Source organism: Garra rufa, chromosome 23 (genome assembly GCF_049309525.1).
Source record: "Garra rufa chromosome 23, GarRuf1.0, whole genome shotgun sequence".
Lineage (NCBI taxonomy): Eukaryota > Metazoa > Chordata > Actinopteri > Cypriniformes > Cyprinidae > Garra > Garra rufa.
The window spans coordinates 9,014,364-9,031,591 of record NC_133383.1 but is presented as its reverse complement, the minus strand read 5'-3'; the positions used below and the strand labels follow the sequence as shown (position 1 = coordinate 9,031,591).

Sequence of the window (17,228 nt, the reverse complement as noted above, 5' to 3'; positions counted from 1 at the left end):
TTCTATTTTTCTATCGGTCTGTCTATTATTCTATCGTTCATTCTGTCGTGCGTTCTATCTATCTATAATTCATTCTGTCATTCTATCTATCATCTAGCTATCTATCCTGTCATTCAATCATTCATTCTATCATCTATCGTTCATTCTGTTGTTCATTCTGTCTGTCTGTAGATCTATCTATCTATCTATCTATCTATCTATCTATACTTCATTCTGACATTCTATCGTTCTCTCTTATTCTATCTATCGCTCTATCTATTGTTCTATCTATCTATCTGTACTTCATTCTGACATTCTATCGTTCTGTCTCTTATTCTATCTATCGCTCTATCTATTGTTCTATCTATCTATCTGTACTTCATTCTGACATTCTATCGTTCTGTCTCTTATTCTATCTGTCGCTCTATCGTTCTATCTATTGTTCTATCTGTCTATCTATCTATCTATACTTCATTCTGACATTCTATCGTTCTGTCTCTTATTCTATCTGTCGCTCTATCGTTCTATCTATTGTTCTATCTGTCTATCTATCTATCTATACTTCATTCTGACATTCTATCGTTCTGTCTCTTATTCTATCTATCGTTCTATCTATTGTTCTATCTGTCTATCTATCTATCTATCTGTACTTCATTCTGACATTCTATCGTTCTGTCTTTTATTCTATCTATCGTTCTATCTATCTATCTATCTATCTGTACTTCATTCTGACATTCTATCGTTCTGTCTTTTATTCTATCTATCGTTCTATCTATCTATCTATCTATACTTCTTTCTTACATTCTATCGTTCTGTCTATTGTTCTATCTATCGTTCTATCTATCGTTCTATCATTCCAACTATTGTTCTATCCTTCTATCGTTTTATCTATCATTCTATCGTTTTATCTATAGTTTTTTCATATTCTATCATCTAATATCTATCTAATTATCTACCATTCTATCTTTATCTACACATTCAATACCTGATGTATCCGTTTATTAATTACTGTCTGTTACTAACTGTGAATCTGTCTATCTCCTTCTAGTCTGGTATCCAGTCGTTTCTCTCCTCACATGGTGCCTCATCCTTCTCATGGCCTGCACCAGACGGGCATCCCTCACCCCGCCATTGTGTCGCCTGCCATCAAACAGGAGCCCAGCGCCGACAGCGCCAGCAACTCGACACACGGGTGAGTCTCTCTCCTCCATTACTCTCACACAGTCATTCCTCTGCTCTTCTCCCACTGACATCGTCTCTATATCCATCTGCGTCCTTACAGAAAGCCCTCGATGCCTGTGAAGAAAGAGGAAGAGAAGAAGCCTCACATCAAGAAGCCCCTAAATGCCTTTATGCTCTACATGAAGGAAATGAGGGCCAAAGTAGTGGCCGAATGCACCCTGAAAGAGAGCGCAGCCATCAACCAGATCCTGGGCAGGAGGGTGAGCGCTTACAACTCCATTACGAGAGGAGCTCAGATGCATTAGTGTGGTTCTCTTCATCTTGTTTTAAAGGAACGGTTCGCCTAAAAATGAAAAATTGGCATCATTTACTCACCCTCATGTCATTGCAAACCCATATGAAACACAAAAGGAGATATTCTGAAGATAGTGTGGGCCGCTCTAGTCCGTCCCATTACAACGAATATGCATTGAAGCTGTCAAGCATCAAAAAAGGATGCAAAGCATAATAAAAGTGGTCCTTTTGTACATAAGAAATAAACTCATTTGGGTTCGGAATGACATAAGGGAGAGTAAATGATCAAAATGTGCATTTTTGGGTGAGCTATCCCTTTAAGGTATGAAAAGGGGAAGAAGGGAAATTTGACCATATGTGCTTTTATTCCACAGTGGCACTCTCTTTCACGTGAGGAACAGGCCAAATACTACGAACTCGCCAGGAAAGAACGGCAGCTGCACTCTCAGCTTTATCCGGGCTGGTCTGCGCGAGACAACTACGTAAGTGAGCCCAGAATGCAGAGTTTAACGCAGATCATGTGGGGTTTGGATCCCTCCATTGTTTTTGGCAGCCAGGGGAGTTTTGCTTAATCAAACACATCTAATTTGCTCCAAATCATGTCTGTCTACAGGGAAAGAGGAAGAAACGGAAGAGAGACAATAAACCTGATTCCCCACAAGAGAGTAAGTGTCACTGGCCATCTGTATTTCTTTCTCATTTTCTATATGCATGATCTTTCGCTGAACCCCCCCACCCCACCCCATCATCCCTGTTGGTCCGATCACTCAGCTCATAGATCATGTTCAGTTACATTTCAACTTTAGAAGCTAGATGACATACATTTTGCCTTTTTCGTTCTTAACTGGAAATTTATTTAAGGAATAGTTAAATTACACTCCCATGTTTTTTTTTCCCATATATGTGTGTCTTTCTTTGTATGTGTGTGTGTTTTTTTTTTTAGTAGAATTTTTTTTAGTTTTTGTATTTCTATACAACCTCTGAATTTAGTCACTTTCTGAATTTAGTCACATCTCATAATCATTAATGTTGGTCAATTTTTGACTGAAATGTCTAAATTTCATCATTTTTTTTTTTGGCTTTCAAAATAAATATTGCATAAATAATATTTAATTTTAACATCTAAACATTTTATATATTAATTTTAACCAGTGTTAGTTAAATATCTATCTGACATTCCATTGTTATATCGGTTCTATCTATTGTTCTTTTATTCTGTCCTTCATTCTATCATCTATATATCATTCTTTCAGACACTCCTTCATTCTATCATTCTTTCAGTCATTTTTTAATCTATCGTTCTTTCACTCACTCTTTCATTCTATCATTCTTTCAGTCCTTTTTTCAATCTATCGTTCTTTCACTCACTCTTTCATTCTATCATTCTTTCAGTCATTTTTTCAATCTATCGTTCTTTCACTCACTCTTTCATTCTATCATTCTTTCAGTCATTTTTTCAATCTATCGTTCTTTCACTCACTCTTTCATTCTATCATTCTTTCAGTCATTTTTTAATCTATCGTTCTTTCACTCACTCTTTCATTCTGTCATTCTCAGTCATTTTTTCAATCTATCGTTCTTTCACTCACTCTTTCATTCTATCATTCTTTCAGTCATTTTTTAATCTATCGTTCTTTCACTCACTCTTTCATTCTATCATTCTTTCAGTCATTTTTTCAATCTATCGTTCTTTCACTCACTCTTTCATTCTATCATTCTTTCAGTCATTTTTTAATCTATCGTTCTTTCACTCACTCTTTCATTCTGTCATTCTCAGTCATTTTTTCAATCTATTGTTCTTTCACTCACTCTCTCATTCTATCATTCTTTCAGTCATTTTTTCAATCTATCGTTCTTGTATTATATTGTTCTATCTGTCTGTCGGTCTTTCATTCTGTCCATCTTTCAGTCTATCGTTCTTTCAATCATTCTATGTCTATCGTTCTTTCATTCTATCATTCTTTCATTCTATCATTATTTCATTCTTTCATTCTATCGTTCTTTCAATCTATCGTTCTTTTATTCTATTGTTCTATCTTTCATTTTATCTATCGTTCTAGCATTCTTTTAATCTATCGTTCTTGTATTCTATCGTGCTTCCATTTTATCTATCATTCTATTCTTCTTTTATTCACTCTTTCATTCTATCATTCTTTCAGTCATTTTTTCAATATATCGTTATTTCAGTCATTCTTTCATTCTATCATTCTTTCAGTCATTTTTTTCAATCCATCATTCTTGTATTATATCGTTCTTTCAGTCATTTCAATCTATCGTTCTTTCAGATACTCTTTCATTCAATCATTTTTTCAATCTATCATTCTTGTATTATATTGTTCTTTTATCTGTCTGTCTGTCAGTCTTTCAATCTATCGTTCTTTTATTCTATTGTTCTTTCTATCTATACATCTATCGTTCTATCATTCAATCTATCGTTCTTTCATTCCATCTATCATTTTTAATCTATCGTTCTTGTATTCTATCATTCTTTAATTTCATCTGTCTATCGTTCTATAGTTCTTTCATTCTAGCGTTCTTTCAATCTATCATTCTTTTATTCTATCCATCATCTGACTCTATTTAAATCTATTTGTAAATCTATTGTTCTTTTAGTCAATCTTTTATTCTATCATCCTTTCTTTCTATAGTTCTTGTATTCTTGCAATCTGTTCTTTCATTCTGTCTATTGTTCTTTCAATCATTTTTTTCAATCTATCATTCCTTTTTTCTGTCTATCATCTATCTCTATCTATTGCTTTAGTTATCAGTAACACTGATAAACATGTATCATTTAATTAAAATAGTTTCATTATCATCATAATGCCCGTTTTCCATTTAGTTTTCATTCTCCGTTTGTTACCAGACTATTTGGAAATATATTTATCCCCGTTTCCCCCTCATCTGCAGGTGACTTCTCACCACAGCCCAAGAAGCAGTGCATCCCGTACCTGTCGTCTGAGAAAATGTGTGACAGCCCTACCTCCTCTCACGGCAGCATGCTGGACTCTCCCGCCACGCCGTCCGCCGCTCTGGCGTCGCCAGCAGCCCCCGCAGCCACTCACTCTGAGCAGGCTCAACCCCTGTCCCTCACTACCAAACCGGAGGGCAGAGCCCATCACCCCCACTTCCCCCTGCCAGGGAAAGCCTCGGGCTCCACTTCCTCTTCCTCGTCCACCCCCACCTCCACCCATCCGAGCATCTCTCTCCACAGCCAGTCGGCGGCCCTCCTGTCCCGCCCCATCCCGTTCACCACCCTGCCTCCCTCCCTGCTCTCCCCATCCTCGCCTTTCCACCAGGCAGCCCTACATTCCCATCATGCCTTGCTGCAGACACAACCTCTCTCTCTGGTCACCAAATCAGTGGAGTGAATGGAGAAAAAGAAACAACAAACTTTTTACACATGTATATTGCTTTCTTTTGTTTTTTACATTTTTATAGATATTAGACCAAGTTTTTAAGATAGAATGAAAAGGAATAATTATTGGTCAATATTTGACCACCCCTCTATTTTGCTTTTCTCTTTGAAACAAAAATGTATTTTTTGTAAATTGCCTTTTTCCAGCGTGATTCTCCAATGTTGCTACTTGTATAAAAGACAAATGTATAAAGGTTTCTTTTTTTTTAAGCCGTACTTGACAAAATACAATTCGTAGTTTTAGTTCAATTCAATCTAATGGTAGTTAGGAGTTTGATTTTTCATTACTGCATTCTCCCTCCCTATTTTCTTTTATTTTTCTTCTTTCTTTTGGTACCACCTCACCCTGTTCCTAACCCTGTGTGTGTGACTCTCCTAAGACTCCATAGCTAATAAACCTCAAGTTATTTCTAAAGGCCGTTTTGTGTTTTTTAAGGGGGTGAAGACACTGCATGTGATGACTGGCTGAATAATGCAACGTAGATCTTCTGAATAGGGCCAGTATTACACACACTGACAGTGTTCAGTTATCTAATTAGGGCTCATGAGATGCTGTGTGTGAAATGCTGGCACTCATGATGCGCACAAACTAAATTATATAATTCATTGTTGCGTAAAACGCAGCTTCTCAAAGAAAAAAGTGCATTGTGTTACATACAATGGTAAAAGTACTCTGGGAGAACAGAATAATACAGACACGTTTTTGGTTTTAATGTGCTCATTGCAAAGAAAAAAATTAAAACTAGAAATGACTTGTTTAACGCTGTGGTTATCTGCCATATGGTGTTTAGAACAGACATTATTTGATTACACTGTGGTTTTCTTTATTGACAGGCTTGTAAGATAGAAATATAACCAAATGTTCTAGTGATTTAAAGAGAGCTTTGTGTGACGATGATGAGGACATGGGAACATATTGTTTTCAGAAGGCTGTAAATAAGCAAGATTTCAAACTCGGTCACAAACCTGTAAAAGCAGTGTCCAGAATTAAATATTTCCACGCGTTTACAGCACAGTTATATGTGTTTTGACACACTGCCACTGTTTTTTAACGAAGAGGCTTGGAAAGTCGGTCCTGTGAGATCTCATTAGCTATTTCAATTAGCAAACGGCATGGAAGGTGGGTTACGGGATTCGGTGGCCCCTGGGATGCCGAGGGCTGCCAGGAAGGAGCAATTAGGTCTCACGGAGGAGACGGAGTGACCCACTAATTCAACTTAACACATAAATGCGTTCCATTGACGGCAAATGTAAATCTTACGCATATAGACGCTAACTTCACTTTCAGTCTAGATATCTGGAGACCAATTTGAAGTATCTTTCCCAGTTTGTTAAATGTCAAATTTTAGGTCTTAAAATGTGTCTAGCAAGTGAACACGTTGAGAAAATTCATCAGTTCGCCATATTGAATGTAAACAATGCTACTGAACTGAATGAAACTGATTAGTGCCGAAAATTGTCAATTATTGTCATGTTTTGGGCTGACATTTGGAAGACTATAGACTGCCAGAAGTTATAACAAATCAAGAAGAGAAGAGTGCAAAAAATGTCTGAGGAACAGGGCGTTTGTGGTTGGCCAAACTGAACCAGGATTTCCAGGGCAGAAATCTTGACATCATTTGTGTTTGCTCTTTTTATTTCCAGTCAGGTATGTGAAATATTAGGCTAATATCTTAATTAATATTGGTTGTATGTGTCTTTACCACCTATTAACTTTAGTTTGTTAAAAATGTGGACTTTCCTGCTTACTAAGTCATGATTTAGCATCTTCCACACGATTTTTCCGTGGTTTAGAGACGTATTCAGTCGTACATTAGCCGTGCAATCAATGCTGTTGTTTACAACCGAGAATCGCCAATATGGCCGCGCATCCAGGTAACTGACCAGATCGCGACGTAAGTGCAAACTATTTATATTATTATTCTTTTAACTTTTGATGTCCTATATGATCTTGTCGTCACTCAATAGCAAATGTAGAGGCCAAAAGTGGCGAAGAACCGCTTCTGAAGTGGCAGTTCTGACTGAAATAAATGTATTTACACAGCAACTTTAACTGGATATTTATACTAGAGGCTGAGGTGGGTCAAAGCAGGAATTATTTTGTCTGGCTGTTCTGTAGCATATCGTTACAACACAACATTTAGAGCAGGTACACCAGTCTGAACTGTAAGAATGCCTTAGCATTGCTCATTTGGGTCCGCTCTCAAGGAAACTGCTAAAGCCCATAATTACGAGATGACCAGGACAGTTCATGGTTGTTGTGGTAAGTAAAAATTACATTCCAGACTGGGACAGTTGACCAAGTAACACTTGAGGTGCTAAGAAGGGCTCAAAGTTGCATTCCGTCACTGTTTCGCAAACTGTTTCTTTTGTTATAAAATTGGCTCCTTGATTTTGTTTTGTGGGTATAGGCTAGTTAGGCTATATGTGATCCAGTGATACCATTAGATGAAAAAAACCACGATCTTTTAATTTATTTCATAAGCTCGGAATCCGCAACAATTATCTAACCAACGGGTATATTTGTAGCAATAGCCCAAAATACGTTGTATGGGTAAAAAAAAAAAATTATCGATTTTTCATTTATCCAAAAATCATTAGGATGTAAATGTTCCATATGTGTAAATTTCCTACCGTCAATATATAAAAACTTAATTTCTGATTAGTATCCCTGCTGAAAAAAAAACAGCTAATACCAGCCTAGGCTGGTCTTAGCTGGTTTAAGCTGGAAGTGGCTGGTTTTAGCTGGTCTCCCAGGCTGGTTTTAGCTGGTGGTTTCCTAGCCTGACCAGCTAAGACCAGCCTGACCAGGCTGGAAAAGTGGACAAACCCCCTCTAAAACCAGCCTGCCTTCCAGCTATGACCAGCTAAAACCAGGCTGGTTGACCAGCTAAAACCAGCCAACCAGCCTAGGCTGGTTTTAGCTGTTTTTTTCACCATATGCTAGGCATTGCTAAGAACTTTATTTGGACAAATTTAAAGGCGATTTTCTTAATATTTAGATTTTTTTATTGTCCTATCCTAACAAACCGTACATAAATGGAAAGCTTATGCACATTTATTCAGCTGATGTATATCTCAGTTTCATAAAAAAATACCCTTATGACTGGTTTTGTAGTCCAGGGTCACAAATATTAGAATGTCAGTAAACTATTAGATATATGACTGTAGCTTTGAGTGGGAAATGAATGACGATCTACATGAATGAATAATTATAGCCAACAAAAAATTAAACTAGTTAAATGTGAGTGAGTGAGTGAGTGAGTGAGTGAGTGAGTGAGTGATAGATAGATAGATAGATAGATAGATAGATAGATAGATAGATAGATAGATAGATAGATAGATAGATAGATAGATAGATAGATAGATAGATAGATAGATAGATAGATAGATAGATAGATAGATAGATAGATAGATAGCTCTAGTGGTTGACATAAATATCGCACTGGTGTCGGTCAGTAGAGTTAACAGCGTTCTTCCAGTAGATGGCGATGTTGTCTTTGTAACGCACTTTCTCTGATTCACTGAAATAAAGCCCAACACAGTTAGAGGTAACCGGGGCTAGTTGTCACACACGAATGTTTGTCGAGGTAGGTTTGTTTTGTTCATTTCTATTTCTGTATGGACAAATCTTTAAATCTCTGCTACAAAAAAGCAATTGAACTGTTTTCCAAACGAAATATACAATTCATTAAAGACACTTTTGACTTTTTGTGTGGTGTAGCATGTTGTCACGAGGTGAATTGTCACAGTGGGCACCCACAGCAGTCCGGTTATAGGTTTATATTGTATGTGTACATTTCTCACGAGAAGATTAAGCCAGAATAGATGACTTTTTGTTGTAAATATCATTACTAAAAACACAGTGAACTCCTGAAGCATAGAAACTGGTCGTCAAATGAGCAAAAACCCCTCAATGCTCTAGTCTTGAGTGAAATATATTCATATGGATTCTGGCAGCAGCATTTGTGCTCACCTGGCCGTGTGCACTGATGAAATCCTGCATGTCTAGATGTGCTGTCACTCCACGTTCATTCATGTGATTTCATCCATTCATTTATTTAGAAATATCCTGTACACACCCTTCAGTTACAGTAAATATAGCAGGGGCAAATGGTGACTATGATTACTTCACCTGAGTCACAGACAGCTTAACCTTTCCTCCAGTTTCATTTTAGACTCAAACAGCACATGATCAAAGTGATTTTCATCATTAGTTTTCGGAATCATTAGATATTTAATAAAATGGCAGTTGCCTAAGACTGTATGCAAATGTTTTGTTTTTGACACCTGAAAATAATTGCTTAATTCATTTTGTAATTTAGGTCAGTTATGTCTAGTTAGTCATTGAATTTCCATATTTCACCATATAGATGGTTTGCACTTACGTCAGTTTGGTCAGTTACCCGATGCGTGGCCATATTGGCAAAAACTCGGATGTAAACGACCCCAGGAGAAAAAAAGTGCATTAAAATAAAATTTATTTAAGTACACCTAGTGCACTTCCCTAATGTACTTAAAGTGCTCTATTTTCACACAACTTAAACTTAAGATCATCTAAGTGTACTCAACTGTGCTATTTTGAGACACCATGAAGATGAACTAAAATGTGCTTTTAACATACTATCTCAGCATTTCAAAAAAAGGATTTTGTTACCAATTAAAAAAAATCCCCTTATTAATGAATTAAAATAAATAAATTATATATAATAAATGTATACAAAGCGTATTTATAATGTATTGCCCACATATTTTTATTAATAAAAAATAGATTTATTCATTATTTAAAATATATGAATAATATATAATAAATGTATACAAAGCGTATTTATGAATAAAAATATGTGGGCAATACATTACATAAATACACTTTGTATAGATTTATTATATATTATTCATATATTTTAATTAAATAATAAGTGTATTTTTATGTATAATTGGCATATTTAAAGGTTTATGAAATATGTTTTAATTGGTAACAAAATACATTTTCGGAAATGCTGAGATAGTATGTTAAAAGCACATTTTAGTTCATCTTCACGGTGTCTCAAAATAGCACAGTTGAGTACACTTAGATGATCTTAAGTTTATCTTAAGAAGTACTTAACTTTCAGTATATTAAGTACAAAATTAGTGCATGAAAATAAAGCACTTTAAGTAAGTAGGGAAGTGCACTAAGTGCACCTGGGAATATAAGTGTAGTACTAATTAGTGTATTAATATTAAGTATACTTAAAGGATTAGTTCACTTTCATAACAACAATGCACAGATAATGTTCTAACCCCCTTGTCATCCAAGATGTTCATGTCTTTCTTTCCTCAGTCGTAAAGAAATTATGTTTTTTTGAGAAAAACATTTCAGGATTTCTCTCTTTATAATGGAAATGGATGGCGCCTCGAAGTGTGAACTTCCGAAATGCAGTTTAAATGCACTTTAAATGCAGCTTCAAAAGGCTCTAAACAATCCCAGCCGATGAGGAAGGGTCTTATCTAGCGAAACGATCGGTTATTTTCGGAAAAAAATGAAAATGTATTTACTTTTTAACTTCAAATGCTCGTCTTGTCTCATCTCTGCGCAGCACATGCGATGTCTCAGCTTAATACAGTTAGGGTACGTCTAAAAACTCCCATCTCGTTTTCTTCTCTAACTTCAAAATCGCTTTAGATCGCTTCAAAAGTATGGACATAGTGTTTACAAAGTGAACATTCAAAGAAACTCAAACGCCCTTAACAAAAAAGGTAAAAACCGCATTGTAGGACGATTTTGACATTGAAGACATAAATGAGATCGGAGTTTTTAGACGTACTCTAACTGTATTCACTAGAATCACACAGAGATCGCATGTGCTGCGCAGAGATGAGACAAGACGAGCATTTGAGGTTAAAAAGTATATAAATTGTCTTTTTTTTTTTTTTTAAATAACCGATCGTTTCGCTAGATAGGACCCTTCCTCATCGGCTGGGATTGTTTAGAGCCTTTTGAAGCTGCATTTAAAGTGCATTTAAACTGCATTTCGGAAGTTCAAACTTCGGGGCTCCATCCATTTCCATTATAAAGAGAGAAATCCTGAAATGTTTTCCTCAAAAAAAAAACATAATTTCTTTACGACTGAGGAAAGAAAGACATGAACATCTTGGATGACAAGGGGGTGAGTACATTATCTGTGCATTGTTGTTATGAAAGTGAACTAATCCTTTAAGTAGCACATTTTGTCTTTATTACTATATTTTAAGTAAAATCAATTTAATTCTGATTTATCTGACGACACTTAAAATATATTTAAGTGTTAGTGCTAATTCGTAGATTTATATTAAGTCTACTTAAGTAGCACATTTGGGAATAATGATGTAATTTTAACTATTACATTACTAATATATTTTTAAAAAATCAATTTAATTTAAACTTAGGGTAACTATCTACAAGAGTACTAACATTGAAGCAATTTTTAAAGCATTCAAAACGTACTTTTAAGAAATACACTAATAAAACTCTGTATATTTTTGCAGTAGTACACTGTACTAAACATCAATTTAAATATCAGTTGTATTTAGTATACTTTCACAATTGCACTAAAGTACTACTAATGAAAAGTATACATATACTAGTGTATTTATATTGTATAATTTTTACAATTTCATTTAGCAGAAAATATAAACTCATATAGAAATCATAGAGAAGGGCTTAGTAAGCAGGAAGGGGCGCAATATTTTGACAAACTTAAATGAATAGGTGGTAAAGACACGTACAAGCAGTGTTAATTAAGATATTAGCCTAATATTTCACCTACCTGACAGGAAATAATAAGAACACGAATGTTGTCAAGATTCTTGCCCTGGAAATCCTAGTTCAGTTTGGCCAACCACAAATGCTATTTGTTCCTCAGACAGTTTTTTACACTCTTCTCCTTGATTTGTTATAACTTTTGGCAGTCTATAGTACTCCAAATGTTAGTACAGCCCAAAACATGACAATCATTTACCATTTTCAGCAGCAATAATCAGCAAAATATGCAAGTTTTTCCCGGTTCAGTCAGTGTTTAAAAAGTAGAATAATTTTAGTATTGTTATGATGAACTGTGTTAAGCTCCTTTTTTAACACAAATATTCTAAGAATGTTTATCACTAGCAACACCTGTCACTTATATAATTAAAACTTAAATTATTCAAATGATCGTTTTGATTAGGTATATACACATGAAAAGTTTGGGGTCAGTAATTACTTTTGTTGGTATTTTGAGAGAAATTAATACTTTTTTTGATCAAGGACAAACTGAATTGATAGAAAGTGACAGTTAAGACATTTATTATGTTACAAAAGATTTCTATTTCAAATACTATTATTTAGAATTTTCTGTTCATCAAAGAATCCAGAAAAAATGTATCGTGGTTCTTAATAAAAAGCACCAAATCAGTATATTAGAATGATTTCTGAAGGATAATGTAACAAAAAAATATAAAGGTTATATAAATAATAATCATATATATATATATATACAGTATATATATAATGTAGTAAATGTATTTAACAATATTACTGTTTTTATTGTAGTAAGCATAAGAGACTTACTTCAAACACAGTAAAACTTGTAATGACCTCACACTTTTGAACAGTATTCTATATTGATAATAAGCTGACTATATATACATAATGAGGTAGCAACAGCAAAAACACATGACACATAAATGGAGTCCTAAAACAGCTGGACATGCAACTTTACGTGACATGACTTCATTTGATTCATTATCAGTCTCCTGTGAGATACTTTGAGAGATGTTATAGAAGAGTTCAGATGATTCAGTTTCTCCACATATTCTTAACACTCTTAACGTCTCTTTGCAGTGATCCTCAGCTGATGGAGCTCTTCCGTGACCTTCTGGGTTCATCGATAAGCTGCGTTGCTGCAAAGCTCAAGCTCGAATCTTCTGCTGCTGTCATCTTTCTGTCCATGAACGGGAAGACCTCTCTGGTAAAGCGAGTCACAAAACATGGCATCTGCTTCTTGCCGCCAAAATTTTTCCCTCTCGATTCAAAGTTGTAGGCCACCTGGTAGTTTAGTCGAGTCAGAAGTCTTGTGATCTCCAGATCTGGACCTCCTTCATTTTCTAGCAAATCGCAAAGGGTTTGAATCAACACCGAGCCCAGAGGATGCATGAATGCACCGTAACCTATGAAACGAATGAATGTGAGTGAGGAACTGAAGTGTTTGTGACTTACAAACTATGCAAACAAAGTGATGGAGTTAATAAATCACACCTGGAGATGTGGCGTACATGACCGCTGTGTCAATAGGAATGGAAAACAGCTCAGACATGCCGTCCTCGTCCTGTGAGAATGAAGAGTCTGTCTCCACCTCCGCACCTCCATCCAACTCATGTCCTCGACACGCCTAGGGAGCAGAGAATTATGATAATCATAAACATTCAGTTATAATCTGCAACAAGTTACAAGCTAGTGTTTTCACGACACCTCATCTATTGGCCATATTGGAAGCACTGAACGTAAACAATGCCACTGAACTGAATGAAACATTACATATTTTGCTGATTATTGCAGCTTAAAATGATCAATTATTGTCATGTTTTGGGCAAAGACATTTGGAGTACTATAGACTGCCAAAAGTTATAACAAATCAAGGAAAAGAGTGCAAAAAACTGTCTGAGGAACAAAAGCCTTTTGTAAAACTCAAGGAGGATTTCCTGGGCAAGAATCTTGACAACATTCGTGTTTGTTCTTATCATTTCCGGTCAGGTACACTGCAAAAAATGCTTTTCTTACTTAGATTTTTTTGTCTTGTTTCCAGCCAAAATTTCTAATAATTCTTAAATCAAGAAGGATTTTCATTTTCATTTTCATTTCAAACAGAAAACAAGATTATTTTTCTTACCCCACTGGTAGATAATTTAGCTTGTTTTGAAGCAAAAACGCACTTAATTTTGACCTATTAGCTTCAGTTTGTCAAAATATTGCGCCCTTTCCTGCTTACTAATTCCTTCTCTATATGATTAAGCAGCTTTTCCATGGTTTAGACAGCATAAATTAGCACAACAGTGTATTCAATAGTACATTAACCATACGGTCCATGCTGTTGTTTATATCCGAGTATCACCAATATGGCTGCGCTTCCAGGTAACTGGCTGAATCATGACATAAGTGCAAAACCTCTAGTCACGTCTACAAGTTTTTTTGTGTGTTCAGATGACAATTGCCACAAATGTCATCAAGTTTCACACCATTCCGATGAATTATAAAATTCAAAACGCAACCTTTTTAGGCTTAAAATGAACAAACCAGGGAGTCAAAGGAATTCTAAAGTGTTGAAGCTCAGGCTCTTATGGAAGAATAGAAGTATAAAAGGTCACTGGAGTTTGTCTGCAAGTAAGTTTTCACAAAATGTACCTGAATCAGGAAGAGTTTGCTCTTGTCTGCCATTGACGGGCCTCCAAAGTAGCTGTAGATCTCAGCCAGTTTCACAGCACATCCGTCAGCGCCGAACACAACACCCTCCTCGCCATGACTGGATATGACGCCCACAAAACAGTCTTTACCCGCCTCTTTGCTCTCTGAGGATGGAGAACATAGAATTAGTTGAAGTTAGTGATGTGTAAGTAAGTTATCACCACTTTGGGTGTGCGTTATTTCCTAATAACTCAATGAACCCGAAGTCAATTATTCCGCTTGTACTTATCTTATTTTGACTTTTGGGAAAAATGTAAGTAGCTTCTGAAGGGCAGTACTAAATGAAAAAATATGATATTTAGGCAAAATATTATTTATTTTTTTACACATTTCCATTCTGTTCAAAAGTTTTCACCCCCGGCTCTTAATGCATCATGTTTCCTTCTGAAGCATCAGTGAGCGTTTGAACCTTCTGTAATAGTTGCATATGAGTCCCTCAGTTGTCCTCAGTGTGAAAAGATGGATCTCAAAATCATAGTCATCATTGGAAAGGGTTTAAATACACAAAAATGCTGGAAAACCAAAGAATTTGTGAGAGCTGAAGGACTTTTCTAAAGAACAGCAGGCAGTTTAACTGTTCAGGACAAACTATCACTAAACAAACAAATAAAAAAACAGCTGTGGATCATTCAGGTAACAATACAGTATTAAGAATCAAGTGTATGTAAACTTTTGAACAGGGTCGTTTTTATAAATATAAATACAACTGTTATTGTCTCTTATGGACTATATGTACATTTCTTTTGTGTGAAATATCTTATTTAGTTTAGTACTAGATACAAAATAACATGCATTTTGTATGATCCCTTTTATTTTGGTAAAATAACATTTTGCAGATTCTGCAAAGTGTGTGTAAACTTTTGACTTCAACTGTAAAATTAAGTTGTTTTTCATCAAGTTATAAGAGTTTGTCCAAGAGATAAAATGTGTGTAATCTGTACTTGCTGATAAATGAGGATAGTATTATTAACAAGCATGGGACTTCGACACCAATAAATAACCTTATGTAATGTCTTTTTAAAAACTCGAGAAAAAAATCATCTGCTGGGAAAGAAATTGACCTTTTTTCATTATTAGTCTTAACAATTTCATTACCTGCTTTAAATGCTTCATAGATCTCATCTGCTTCGATGTCCATTCTGATGGCCACAGAGAAGCCGAGCTTGCTGAGGATTTTGTGAAGTCTTTGAGTGTCTTTCTTCGCACCTTTCCTCTTGCCCAGACCTGTACCTGGATAGAAGTTCTCCACAGACACTATCAACGCCCTGTTCTTCATTCTCTTGTTTGCTGTGAAAGGAATTTTACAAGAAAACATCTTTACCTCTCTTCTGTCAAACAGTGAGGTCTAATGCAGTACAATCTGTGTGAGAACAAGGAGAGCCTACATTATAAGTCTGTCTGAATGTCAGTGAGTAGGTGAGTTCAGCTTTATGAGCCTTATTACACGTCTGTTTTGCCATATATGGAGTTTCCTCCCAGCATTTTATGTCATCAGTCTGGTCTACGCAACAATGGCAGTTCCCTGACAAATCAGACGCTTCAACTTTAGCAAATAAAATAGTAAAATGGTAGTTTACTAGAGCAATGGTTTGCCAGTAACTGAGAATTATAGAGTTAATAGTTTTATTTAGCAAGGACGCTTTGAATTGATCAAAAGTGATGATAAATACATTTATAACGTTGAACTTTCTATTCATAAAAAAACCTGACAAAATTCTACTCAGCTGTTTTCAACATAATAATTATAATAAATGCTTTTTGAGCAGCAAATCAGAATATTAGAATGATTTCTGAAGGATCATGTGACTGGAAAATATATTCAAATACAAAACAGTTATGCAAAATAGTAAAATATTTCAAAATTTTACTGTTTTTGCTGTACTTTCGATCAAAGTGACTTTATATAATAATCAGTTTTGATGAATTTGAATATTAGGCCTATCAGTTTCTACTTTACTTTTTAAGATAAATGACAAAAGCTTTTAGGGTTAGACTGCACACCTTTATTTGTTCCAAGGAGAGGTGGTTATGTGTGTACATAGTGGACAGACAGCATGATTTACAACACTGTGTCAGCAATAAATTAGTTCTGCAATCACGTTCTTCCCACAGACGTTCAGCACTTCAGCTACTGTAGATTACTACAGGGAAGTCTAAAGGACACAGTGTTAATAAGCACAATAAAAGATGACTTGCTTTTCTTATTTTGTGTGTTTGCTATCGATGAGTAGGCTATCGATAGCTTTTTACATTTCTAAGTGGCAATTGTCATATTCAAAATGTTAGACCACTGCTGAAGATACTATAAATGGTCCTGTCACGTAGTAGGCTATGCGTTACGTTGGATTTGGCGATTTGAAATATTTTTACAAAGTGCGGAACGGACTTTTTAGTTGTTTGTCAGAAATAACACTAATGTTCCATGAAGATATTTTGTACATTTCCTGCCGTAAATATATCAAAACTTATTTTTTTCTTAGTAATATGCATTGCTAAGAACTTCATTTGGACAACTTTAAAAGCGATTTTCTCAATATTTTGATATTTTTTTGCACCCTCAGATTCCGGATTTTCAAATAGTTGTATCTCGGCGGCCATATATTGTCCTATCGTAACAAGCCACACACCAATGGAAAACTTGCAGACATTTTAGTAGGAACTCTAGTAAATTACATGCAATTTTGTTTCATTGTTTATTTATTTATTTATTTTTCCGAATCATGGTAGTGATATCTATTTTAAAAATACAATTGTTATTCTCCATTTATTTAAAATTACGCAGATAGGTAAATGTCGAATACTTAGCACAAAATAAATGTATATGTTCTGGATGCTGAACCTCACTGACCAGATCTTTGAGAAGTAGTGCTGAAGTCCAAATAAAGATATAACTACTGTATA

The 17,228-nt window shown here is 35.3% G+C and overlaps 2 protein-coding genes across 2 annotated transcripts in view; one reads left to right on the top strand and one right to left on the bottom strand.

Annotated features, from left to right (window-relative positions):
- tcf7l1a (transcription factor 7 like 1a) overlaps positions 1-5,285 on the top strand; it is a 38,383-nt gene extending 33,098 nt beyond the window's left edge. The window contains exons 8-12 of the mRNA XM_073829070.1: positions 1,028-1,171; positions 1,262-1,421; positions 1,830-1,937; positions 2,069-2,120; positions 4,363-5,285. Of these exons, the coding sequence (XP_073685171.1) occupies positions 1,028-1,171; positions 1,262-1,421; positions 1,830-1,937; positions 2,069-2,120; positions 4,363-4,823 (925 nt within the window). The 3' untranslated portion in view covers positions 4,824-5,285. The remainder of the gene's footprint in view (positions 1-1,027; positions 1,172-1,261; positions 1,422-1,829; positions 1,938-2,068; positions 2,121-4,362) is intronic.
- A 6,949-nt stretch (positions 5,286-12,234) lies between these two features.
- On the bottom strand, positions 12,235-15,928 carry LOC141299630 (caspase-7-like). The gene is made up of 4 exons (XM_073830001.1): positions 15,423-15,928; positions 14,268-14,431; positions 13,125-13,257; positions 12,235-13,036 (listed from the first exon to the last, which is right to left on the bottom strand). The coding sequence occupies exons 1-4, from the start codon at positions 15,640-15,642 to the stop codon at positions 12,717-12,719; spliced, it is 837 nt and encodes a 278-aa protein (XP_073686102.1). The 5' UTR covers positions 15,643-15,928; the 3' UTR covers positions 12,235-12,716.
- Positions 15,929-17,228: the final 1,300 nt, after the last annotated feature.

Bases quoted from the DNA above. Each gene is read 5' to 3' on its own strand.
- LOC141299630 (XM_073830001.1), bottom strand. From the start codon at position 15,642: ATGTTTTCTTGTAAAATTCCTTTCACAGCAAACAAGAGAATGAAGAAC. The intron at 13,258-14,267 runs GTACATTTTGTG...TCTGCTCCCTAG, and splicing joins GCAAACTCTTCCTGATTCAG to GCGTGTCGAGGACATGAGTT. The intron at 13,037-13,124 runs GTGTGATTTATT...TTCGTTTCATAG, and splicing joins CATGTACGCCACATCTCCAG to GTTACGGTGCATTCATGCAT.